Source organism: Haliotis rufescens, unplaced genomic scaffold (genome assembly GCF_023055435.1).
Source record: "Haliotis rufescens isolate VD_foot unplaced genomic scaffold, xgHalRufe1.0.p SCAF_22, whole genome shotgun sequence".
Classification (NCBI taxonomy): Eukaryota; Metazoa; Mollusca; class Gastropoda; order Lepetellida; family Haliotidae; genus Haliotis; species Haliotis rufescens.
The window spans coordinates 7,344,337-7,357,072 of NW_025963913.1; the positions used below are offsets into that span (position 1 = coordinate 7,344,337).

A 12,736-nucleotide genomic window follows, 5' to 3' on the forward strand; every position below is an offset into this window, starting at 1 on the left:
CATAATGAAAGCTTTTTAAGAACGCATGAAGTATGGCTGGTGATGTCAGTGGGGTGTTGTTGTATGTGGTGTTGATGTGGGTGAGCCAGTAGTGCACTTGTTGTTCCAGGAGGGCGGGGCGGCGGAGGGCGAGGAGGGCGTGGGGGGCAACTCGAGCCCATCACTGACTCTGATTCAGGTTGTATATGTCTGCTCCCTGCTCCGCCTGTATTCTATCACTACCTACTGTGGTACTTGTAGTTCTGGCTGCTCTGCTCATGTAGTGTCTGTTTTCTTGAGATGAGCCAATACCCCCTATTGTTTGTGTGGTCCAAGCTTACATGCTACTGTTTGCATGGTATTCACATTGTGCTCTACCATGGAACATGGGAACAGTTAACCCAAGAAAATTGACATGAGTGTCATGACCATAGTCACACATGACACTTACCCCAGACACTTACTCACACTTGCCCCAGACAAACGTCAATCATGGCCCTTGCCCCAGACACATATCCTGCACAACACTTGCTCCAGACACGTCAAACATGGCCCTTGCCCCAGACACATATCCTGCACAACACTTGCTCCAGACACGTCAAACATGGCCCTTGCCCCAGACACATATCCTGCACAACACTTGCCCCAGACACGTCAAACATGGCTCTTGCCCCAGACACATATCCTGCACAACACTTGCTCCAGACACGTCAAACATGGCCCTTGCCCCAGACACATATCCTGCACAACACTTGCCCCAGACACGTCAATCATGGCCCTCCCCCTAGACACATATCCTGCACAACACTTGCTCCAGACTCGTCAAACATGGCCCTTGCCCCAGACACATATCACGCACAACACTTGCCCGAGACACGTCAAACATGGCCCTTGCCCCAGACACATATCACGCACAACACTTGCCCCAGACACGTCAATCATGGCCCTTGCCCCAGACACATATCACGCACAACACTTGCTCCAGACACGTCAAACATGGCCCTTGCCCCAGACACATATCACGCACAACACTTTCCCCAGACACGTCAAACATGGCCCTTGCCCCAGAACATATCACGCACAACACTTGCCCCAGACACGTCAAACATGGCCCTTGCCCCAGACACATATCACGCACAACACTTGCCCCAGACACGTCAAACATGGCCCTAGCCCCAGACACATATCACGCACAACACTTGCCCCAGACACGTCAAACATGGCCCTTGCCCCAGACACATATCACGCACAACACTTGCCCCAGACACGTCAAACATGGCCCTTGCCCCAGACATATATCACGCACAGCACTTGCCCCAGACATGTCAAACATGGCCCTTGCCCCAGACACATATCAAGCACAACACTTGCCCCAGACACGTCAAACATGGCCCTTGCCCCAGACACACATCACGCACAACACTTGCCCCAGACACGTCAAACATGGCCCTTGCCTCAGACACATCAAACATAGCACATGCCCTAAAAACCCCTCTTACATAACACTTGCCCCAGACAATCGTCAAACATGGCACTTGCCCCAGACACACGTCACACATGACACTTGCCCCAGACACACGTCACACATGACACTTGCCCCAGACACATGACACACATGACACTTGCCCCAGACACATGACACTTGCCCCAGACACATGACACACATGACACTTGCCCCAGACACATGACACACATGACACTTGCCCCAGAAACATGACACATGACGCTTGCCCCAAACACTTACAATAATATTGAAGCATGGGCCCTGAACCCTGACACAACACATGTGATAAAATACCCAGACACATGTGAGAAAATACCCTGACACATGTGAGAAAATACCCTGACACATGTGAGACAGTACCCAGACGTTTGAAAAATACCCCAGACACATATCACGCACAACACTTGCCCCAGACACGTCAAACATGGCCCTTGCCCCAGACACATATCACGCACAACACTTGCCCCAGACATGTCAAACATGGCCCTTGCCCCAGACACGTCAAACATAGCACATGCCCTAGAAACCCGTCTTACATAACACTTGCCCCAGACAATCGTCAAACATGGCACTTGCCCCAGACACACGTCACACATGACACTTGCCCCAGACACATGACACTTGCCCCAGACACATGACACACATGACACTTGCCCCAGAAACATGTCACACATGACGCTTGCCCCAAACACTTACAATAATATTAAAGCATGGGATCTGAACCCTGACACAACACATGTGAGAAAATACCCAGACACATGTGAGAAAATACTCTGACACATGTGAGAAAATACCCTGACACATGTGAGACAGTACCCAGACGTTTGAAAAAATACCCTGGGACATGTGAGACAATACCACGACATGTGAGAAAATACCCTGACACATGTGAGACAATAACCAGATGTGTGAGAAAATACCCTGACACATGTGAGACAATACCACGACAGAAAAGATACAATACCCAGTGTTCGCGGTAAGTTTTTGTACAGTGCATGCAGAAATGAAATAATAAATTTTCAATTAAAATATTTCGCGTGTGAAGTTTTTATTTCAATGAAATCAGTACAAGTACAGCTAATAATTATGACCAAGCTTTAACTTACGGTGCATTTTTGATATAATGAACGTTCAATCATTAATAAAATAAATATGACTGTTGTTAGCACGAACATGACCATGTGTGGAAGTTTTCTTCTGTCGCTCTGTTTATGATCGTTCGTATTACCGACAGGGGCACGGGTGGCCCAGTCGTCTAAGGCGCCCCGATTCGCTGTGCAGAGTTGCGTCCCTTAGGCACGCCAGAAACTTATGATTGTGGGTTCGAATCCTGGTTCGCCCCGATTATGTTTCTAGGTTTGTCAGCACCATACCCCTGCTCGTGGGTTTCACCGAAGTGGTAAACGTCTGAGACCTGCATCACTTGGGGCTTTCCTCCCACATTAAGCTGACACGCCGTGATATGACTGGAATACTGTTAAAAGCGGCATTAAACCAGACTCACTCACTCACTCGTATTACCGACTATTGCTTGTAAGCTGGGCTCTGACACATGTGGGACAATACCCTAACACATGTGAGACAATACCCTGACACATGTGAGACAATACCCTGACATATGTGAGACAATACCCTAACACATGAGGGGCAATACCCTGACACATTTTAGACAATACCCTGACACATATGAGACAATACCCTGACACATATGAGACAATATGCTGACATATGTGAGACAATACCCTGACACATTTGAGACAATACCCTGACACATGTGAGACAATACCCTTACACATGTGAGACAATACCCGAACACATGTGAGACAATACCCGAACACATGTGAGACAATACCCTGACACATTTGAGACAATACCCTTACACATGTGAGACAATACCCGAACACATGTGAGACAATACCCGAACACATGTGAGACAATACCCTGACACATGTGAGACAATATCAGTTTTTCTGTCTGTACTCATTTGTTGTTTCTGAAGCTCTCTTTTTTTTTATGCACACAAACACTAATTTTTATAGTGTCTACTTTGCACAGAAATCACAAAGCTGCTTCTGTTGTTACTTATATGAGCTCACAGTGTTAAACTGAAGATACAGTAAACCACCACACACAGCTCTTGTTCACTAGTTTTCATGAATTTGTAGTTTTTGTAGCCAAACAGGCCAGTAGCATTTTTATCTTTTCCACGTTTTGAAAATTACAGCAGATTCAAAATAGCTTAACATTTAACAGTCCTTTTTACACATCATTTGTACATTTGGTCATTCATTACATGGTACCACTACAACCAGACACATATCATCCATGACTAATGTACTAAAGGAACTCATATCATGTAACATCTGGTTCGGTCAGCCAAAAGTAGGATATTAGCAGATTGCTAGTAACCACTTAGCATGTGTAATGTAATGAATCTCACCAAGTATTATGAGGAATAATGCCCTATATTTTGACAAATATCGGACATGACTGGCCCATCCATTTGTGACCTGTTGAAACCATTAATGGTCAAGCTATCACCAACAGGCCTGGTCAGGACAGTCTGATGTAACAGAAGTACTTGGTGCTTGGGAAGCACAGACTTACCTTGTTTGTGCATGTTGCATGGGGCCGATTATTTCATGTTTTAGGTGATGTTTGAAAAGCTTTTAATACATTGAATTTTTTGCTTGTTTTTTTTCCTTTCATTTTTCATTGTCTCATATTTATAGTAAAAGTTCAAACTTTTAGTCTTCATTGAGAAAAAAAAGGTATGGTAAATGCAATATGTCTTGTCCTAATACCTACTAGTTCTCTGTTGTCAGTTCTAGCATACTCAACAGGATTCTTTGTATACAGACATGTCCTGAATCACTGAGATATGAACATGGTGAAGTAATGGAGCACGTGACACTTTGTGGAGGATAGCATGAGTTGTAGCTGAACAGTTTGTGCAAACAGGAATATGTTTACTTCCAAAGATAGAACAGGTTTCTCATGAGATGCATCATTATGGTATCTACACGTTATATACTACACCTACTTATATTCTACTTAATTTTATTGAGGTTAAGATATTAATTAGGGCATTTATTAAATAATAAATGACATGATTGTTCTAATCAGAATATACATGGTTTCACATGGTGTAGAAAACAACCCTCAGATCTTTTCAAGATTTTCTTTTTTTAACAAGACTGAATATTTTGTTTATATGCACCTCTGTGTGATATTTTTATGAAACAATTATCTGAGTGCAGGTGTTCCTTTTTTTGGACATCTTTCCAAAACTGATTTATCATTTGACCATTTTGTCAGAGTGAGTGACCACCTAGTTTTATGTAAATGTGCAAGATGAAAAACGGCCATCTGGGTGTTATCAACAACATCTTGGCCTCCTCCCTATCTTGTTTTCCAGTCCATTAGTCAGTGCAGTGATAGGTAATTCTTCCACATAAGCTTTAACAGTTCCATTACTTGGCCAAGTACCCAATGTCCACAGGGCAAGCCCCTATCTCAGTGGTAATTAACAGACTTAGCATTGTTTTAAGTGTATTATGGTGACTAAAGCACATGGTCACATTTATGTATGACATTGAATTTTTACAATAACTGACAGTAATGGGAAGCATGGAAAGTGTAGAATTTGAGTGCATTTTGGACAGTGTAATGGGCTCTAGGTGCAGTTCCTTTTTATATTTTGTATGATGAATAACAAATATATTTGAAGCATAGCTAGTTAAGGATTTTCTTTAATAGCTATCATTTTAAGTAGCCTGCCACCTCAGAAAAAGGAGCCATAATGCCAGTTGGTTGTACAGTATTTCAAATGTGCATTTACACATATTCGGTTTTGTGTTCTGTTTCACTTTAAAACTGACTTTCACTTTGTGAGTTCATTGGAGTATGAACCTTCATAGAGTGAGGGCCAAACTGCCTGAATGTGGTTTATAGCTCGAAGGATGCATAACAATTTAATTATGTATATGTGACTTAATTTATTACACTGACAGTCATACAACAACCAGCAGTAACACGGAATATGATAGTTCCTCAGAAGGCAAGCAAGGTAGCATGTGCATTTATCTCACTTTATATGAAGATACTAGTTTCTTATTGGTTAAGGAGCGGGCAATTATTTACCATGTAGCCCGCTCATGTACCCCGCTGAGAAATCAATCGGAATACCTTAGGTAGCTTACTTACCTCACCTCACATAAGTATCGTTGAGCTGAAATGAACCAATGTTTATCCGAAAGCATTGGGTAAAGGGAAGTAATTCGGTTCGTTTGCTTCGTCTGCTACCTGACAAAATAGCTGAATCAAAGCATTTTACTCAATGAAACTAAATTGGACATATATTTTGGGTGTGATATACCCTGTATGTGAGCCTATGTACACTTTGCTTGACAGTTCGGGATACATAGGCTCACACACAGGGTACATCGCACCATATACCCCTCAAGATCGGTTGACAGTGTATAATATATGCTCAAATTGCACTACAGCAACATATTTTGTACTTTGGTTACAAGAAATAGATTAGATGAGAATGGTCTCTTATGAACTACATGATTAAGTCAGTCACATTTATTATATTCAATACAGGATGTCAAAATGTCCGACACGATAAACGTGATGAAAGAGATTTCCGAAGTTGTTAACATAACTGTGATGTTGGTCATCATTGATCAATTTGCAGATCATTGAAAGGTTATTATGAAGATGTGTCAAATAGATAATGAGGTAAATTCATAGATTGCTGTAGACTGTCACTGTCAGTATAGGTATTGGTTGAGTCGATAGTATGGATGTGCATTCGTTTAGTTCACTTATCCCAATGTATGCTAGAACGCGGAGTTCAAGATTAAGGTCTAAATGATCAGAATCCATGCTTCTGTATTTATTCATACAAGGTTTCTCCAGGAATGTGGAAGCAGTCCATCATTTCACGACTACAGTCTAGTGAAAAACTTATGAAGGTCAAAATGTGTCGTTCATACACTTAATGAACATCAGGTTCGTGTTTATGTGACTTCATGACCTTTCCTCCAATGGAAAAGCCATGTATATCATGTTAACATGACATTAAAAACTTATCACGCGACAATTTTTGTTGAACTTACTAATTACTCTGATCTGACACAACACCTTTGCTCAATACAGTGTCGAATGTCAAATCACCAAATCATGTGACCGCAGATGGTTGAACATCAAGACACGTCACCCCTCCTCTGATTGGCTCATCTCACAGTTATGACGTGTATCGTATTGTGTGCTGATACACTCTAACAATGGTTCTTTCTCTAACTCTGACCACCTCCCCACCCACTAGCAACTGCCTAACCAGCCCCTCCTGGATACCCCAGTGTCCACAAGCAGTGAAGACACTGGCTCATTTTAACACTGTGAAATGTCTTCAGTCTTCACTTCATTCCAGATACTGATACCAGTGATACCGGTGCTGCAGCTTCTCTGTTACAATACGATCCTGAGTTTCTGCAATATTTACTGATGTCATAACCAATTGAGTGGACATTTATGACATTCTGTTTTGTTTCTTTTCTGCCACTTATATAGGTGTTTTGTAACACTGATCCAGGACGAGGTGTTTCTTTATGAATGCTAAGTTACAAGTGTGTTTGATGTACTCCCTTATTCAGTACATGACTCGGTAAGTCAATACCATGGAAGACTGGGAGTGTCATGTGTTTGCATTGTTTATTCCTGAAAAAGTTTCTTTGCTAGGTGAACATATTCCCAAGTATTGATCACAGACAAAGTATACCATGTTGTATATAGTTTGGCTAACCAGCGACGGATGTATTAACTTTTGAAAGACTTCTTATACAGACATTAGCAAGAGCTGGATGTCCTATCAAGGGTGTCAACAAGTGTCAGTGAAAGCTCATGTATTCTATATGTCAAATGGCTTTTGTTTTCATCCAACCACATGGATAAGTTGATTTATCATATAATGGGTGGGTATCTTGGCAGGATAAAGCCAACGGATAAAAACGATATCCGTTGGGGTCATATGCAGATAGAGATGCAAATATCAAAGGTCATGTAGGGACTACTTTCACTGTTTATAAACAAACATGGCGTAACCCGTGTCATTCGGCGATCAAGACAGAATTAACCATTGGGAGTCTGGAGAAACTACTGGCATAATTGCTATCATTATGAAAAGTATAGTCTTAATAAAACCAGTGTCTAACTGTGTAGTAGCTAAGGCATTTTACAAGTTTTGGCACCTTTGGAGATATAAATTGCGAAACAATTTAGCGGGGGCACTAGCCAAGCGGGATCACTTTCCATATCTATGCTTGTAGACCTATGCGGCTTGGAACCTTTTCCACAAATTAAAACAGTTGGATTTGGCTGAAATATGTTCGAATTGTTACCTTGTTTCGTTTTGTCGCTGTGTGTACATCTGACTGCACACCTAAGGTTATGACAAGACCAGCCGACTGTCAACAACGTCTGACTGTGGCCGTGACATTTCATAGACTAGGGTTAGAGTAGCTTCCCTTTGATAAAGGGCAGTTACTCTATAGGACAGACCAATGGATTGGTAAGAAAAAACTTTGTGTAGGCAATTGTTGTTTTGCATGTATGTAGTTACGCCACTGTATAAGAAACAGGTTTCTCTTGGAACTATATTGGCTACTGTCACTGTGCGACTGACGCGTCACTTACCCTCTGATGTAATATATATTAATGCGCACATTCCAGGAAAAATTGCAATGTTTAGGTAATGTTTGTAAGAAATGGAAAGAGATTTTCGAGCACAGAATTGAAGAATGCCATTATATAATAAAGAGGTTATCAACCGGTTTTCTATGAACACTAATAATCAACCGAGCTTGTTCATAGTAGCAGTAGGTTAGGGACAGACAACCAGGGTGACAACCGGGTGCCAACAGGGAAACTGGTCATTGGAGATCTGCAGTTCACCTGATCAGTGGGAATAATTATCATGACAATTACATCTTATGCTTTCCAATTTTCCAGAATATGTAAGTGCTCCTGATACACATTGTCACATACACAGTGTTTGGGTAGAACCGTCATTGAAAAGGGGAAGTCACTTCGCTATTGTATATACAGTAACTCTCTCAAACAACTCGCAATAACAAGCATGAATTATTGATCAGTTAATCAAAGTTTTTCACTTCCTGTTTCCCGTAATAGAGAGCAGTCTACAGCTCCTGCCTCGGAGTGAGGAATACATCCTTCCGTGCCAGCCCATCAGCTGGGCACATCTCCAGCAATCAATGCCCATCTGATTGACAACTGATTGACAACTGTAGTTGTCCGTGTAGTTATGACAAGCTGCTGTCCCACTCTTACCATGGCCAGCATACTGAAATTCCTCAACATGTCAGAAACTGTTACTGTGGGTTTTTAAAAGTGATCATGCTGCCATAGCCTGTCAATTGGCCTGTGTTGTTTGTGGTTGTGTGGTTGTGTGGTTGGCATTAAAATACATGCTGTCAACTGATGTGGCCGTCAACTAAAGGTGTTTCCTCATTCATATTTTTATTTTGTGGTGTTCTTTTTCCATTTAAAAAATGTTGAATTGGTTACATCACATAAAGTTTACCAGCTGAGTTAAAGGTGACCCTGGACAATGTAAACATGCAGCATGCTGGAATGATGGTATGACTCACCTTGCCTAGCACCCCAGGTTGCAGGGAGGAGACAGGGACGAGACAGGGACAGAGGGGGACAGTCCATTTCTTGTGTGTATCAGCTGATGCCCTCTTCCTTCCTCCCTCCCTTCTCTCTCTGCCTCCTCCTTTCTCTGCTTCCCATACAGCATACTGCTGTAGTGAAGATCCTGGTTTGACTGGCTATCGCAGGACTGCCTATACTCTGTTTCCCATTTCCAGCTGGAGGAATCTCTCCGGCACTCATTGCCTCACTGCCAAGTAATACCTTGCTGCACCATTTCTCCCATCTACTCACCAACCTGCTCAACCATCTTGCACTTCCTGTTATTGATCAGAGCTTAAATGTAGTTCACTGCAGTTTAGGGTTTTAATCTGGATTGATTTGGGGAGATTATCCTATTTTTTGTCTTCGGTATAGTGACTGAAGTATTTATACCATGTTGGTCCTTTCAGGTCATGTTTATGAGCTTGTATGTGTACTGAAGGAGTAGCTTTTCCGACATGATTCTTGGCAAATCCAATTTTGGAAGTTCAGGTCAATCATTTTCAGTTTGTCTTGTGGTAACTACTTTCCAATGTTTTAGTCCTGGTACATCCACATCCCTACACTCCTTGCTGTACTCTCACCCTACTTGTGGGAATGTTGGCATGTTCTATCCACAAACCACCAGATACATGATGAATGGAATCTTTAGATTGTTTGTTTGTTGTTTAACACAGCACTCGGCAATATTACAGCTATATAACGGCGGTGAATAATCGAATCTGGACCAGACGATCCAGTGATTGAAATCATGAGCATTGAGCTAGGCAATTGGGATACAATGACATGCATCAAACGAGTCACTGAGCTGACCACCCAATCCCGTTACAACAAGCATAGTCACCTCTTACGACATGGATTACTGAAGACCTATTCTAGCCCAGATCTTCACGGACCAGAATCTTTAGATGATATCATGAAGGTGTCTTTGATCTTTGCGTTTTTATTCGAATTAAGGTGAAAAGTTTGTAATGGCTTTCTATGATAGAAATGCAGGGTTGGAAATTATTTTTTTTATTTTCACTTGCCTGCATGAACATCTGTTACAGAGTTGCCTTCTAACTAATGGTATCAGTGGTGGTCCACAACAAAATGTCACTAATCTTTCCTGAATTTTACTAGGCTCAGACTTGTGAACATATGTAATGATAAATTATGATTTATGATCACTCAGTTTCCCTGTCATTCAATATTTATAATAATTAAGTTGAGTAAATTAGTCCTTTTATAGTAGATTATAAGGGTTGTCTTTATTTCACTCGAGTTTTAGTTGAACTGACAAGAGAAATAAGTTCAATTTCATTGATGATATTTACTTGATTTAATTAGTGATATTCACTGAAATTTTTTAATGCTATTCACTCAATTATGGCATATAAGTTTGACGTTTAGAAATTATCTGCATGTCATTTTGGCTCATGTTCAGCTCAACGTACAGCTTATTTTGAAAGGATGCAGTGGTCATAACTTAGTCTTTGGAAGATGTAAGTATTGTATCAAGAAAAGGTGCACAAACAGTATCCACTGTACTTACTGTAGGTATTTAAATGAAAAACCCCATCTCTACACAGTCCCCATGCTTGTATCAACAGTGGCATGGTCAAGCTATCGTTACATGCCGGCATAGCGATAGTAAACAGACTCTCTTCAGGCCATACATAATAGATAATGCATTAGAACATCGGGACATCATAGTACAATGACACAACAAACCATGCCAAGGGAACAAGGGAGATTCAACTTAATGGAAAACAGTCTGATGAACCTGTTTTATTTATTTTCTAACAGCTTGTCATAATAGTAATTGTTGTAATAATTGTCAGAACGTAAAGCTTGTACATTAGAAAAATTGTAAATTGCACATTTCTAAATTTGTCCAAATGCTTACTTAAAGGTACAGTGGGGCTATTGGTCTGATATATTTGTGATCTGTGCAAATTTATGTGTAATTTCAGCTTAAGTTAAATGTCTCCAAAAAGTATTCTTTACAACCAGAGCATATAATAACATATGCAATGTTTCTTTTGTTACAATTAAGATTTTCTCTGTCAAAGAAATTATTATAATTTGCTATCTGTATGGATGATCCTTCAAAGGTTTTAGAATTTAGATGTCAGGCAGCATGAATTGCCACATTTAGATACTCTAGGAACACACTCAGTCGAATTTTGTTGGTTGTCTCAAATGTTAAGATTGTTTATGACTGCTTATCATCTGACTTTTAGATGACACTTTTTCCCATTATTGTGCTTTGAGTTATAATGGTTAAGTTACTTTGCGTGATAGACATAGCACTTTGATGGTTAAGATTAAAGGTCGGCCCTAATGTTAAAACATTTTTGTAATCTTTTGGGGTAAGTTTTGGAGCTCTTATGTGACTTATGATCTAACATTGCGTGTTTTTGTGTGTGTTTGAGTATTTGAATATAAATAGATGTTACTGAACTGATCCTGTGAGCCAGGTGAGCTACAGAAGTGGAGATGAGCTGTCTGGGACGTGTTGCAGTAGACTTTACAACCAGCTTTACACTGTACTTTATTGTGCTGAAGATTAATGTTACAGATAAGAGCTGTCACCTATCCTGCATGAATTGCTTTCTTCACTGAAGGAAATGTTTTACCACTCATGAACACTGCATATTTTCAGTCTGATGTATGTCGAGGGATACTGGATCCCAGTACAGGTGATTAGCAACATTGGACTTCATTATTATTGAAGAAAAGCTGGACCCCCGCCGTGGTTTGTGGTAGAGCGTCCGCCCGGAGATGAAGATTCGTGTTTCGATCCCCAGCCATGTCATACCCAAAGACTGTTAAAGATGGTACTTGTTGGCCCTCGGCTAACACAAGAACTGGTCGGCTTGGAGTCAGTATACTATTTCTAAGAGGGGTATTCCTGTTAAACTGTGGCATATGGTTTCACAGTGGGCTAGCACTATTAAATTGGCATTAGTCCGGGCAAGTACACACGTGCATGCACGTCGCAGTGCAATAATCTTAAACACAATGTTAAACCCCATTCACCTTACCTCACCATAAGAACAGCTTGACCCCAAAAGGCAACTTCCCATGTTGAGTGATTACATGAAATTAAGCTTTGTTAAGGTAAAGACCACTTCAAAAGAACCTTTGTTTAGGTACCGCAAACTATCAAGCTTTGTGCTCAGGTTGTTGGCCTATGATATCATCAGCTGCATATGTTGTCCAATTGTTGATAGTTTGGGATTCCGTCGCCTGTAAATATGAGCCAACATTGCTTCATCAATTGAAGTTCAAGAGATATCATGTCATAGCAGGTTGCCTGTTGTCTGTCAGTCGTAATCTTTCACATTTTCAACATCTATGTAACCGTGAAGGTTTTTGTATAGCGTCTCTAAATATTGCTTTCTGAATTCTTATCTGATTTTGAATTTAGACAATCTGGCAGCCATGTTGAATATAACCTTTTTACCCATTACTGAACCGTTTGTGTATGTAGTGTTGTGAACTGTGATATGCATTGAGTTTGGGGTATGCTTCAGAACTTGGTAC

The 12,736-nt window shown here is 40.9% G+C and overlaps 1 protein-coding gene and 1 long non-coding RNA gene across 5 annotated transcripts in view; one reads left to right on the forward strand and one right to left on the reverse strand.

Annotated features, from left to right (window-relative positions):
- Positions 1-9,339, reverse strand: part of LOC124117094 — a 60,825-nt gene extending 51,486 nt beyond the window's left edge. For both annotated transcript variants that reach the window (XR_006858226.1, XR_006858225.2), the window contains exon 1: positions 9,160-9,339. This is a non-coding gene — a long non-coding RNA (uncharacterized LOC124117094). The remainder of the gene's footprint in view (positions 1-9,159) is intronic.
- The window catches only part of LOC124117092 (adenosylhomocysteinase-like 1), a 121,659-nt gene that overhangs the window by 35,096 nt on the left and 73,827 nt on the right, over positions 1-12,736 (forward strand). The window contains exon 1 of one of the 3 annotated variants that reach the window (XM_046478811.1): positions 11,817-11,889. The exons of the other annotated variants lie outside the window; for them this stretch is intronic. Within the exon in view, the coding sequence (XP_046334767.1) occupies positions 11,832-11,889 (58 nt within the window). The 5' untranslated portion in view covers positions 11,817-11,831. Of the gene's footprint in view, positions 1-11,816; positions 11,890-12,736 lie in introns of those variants that run through there. 3 annotated transcript variants of the gene reach the window in all.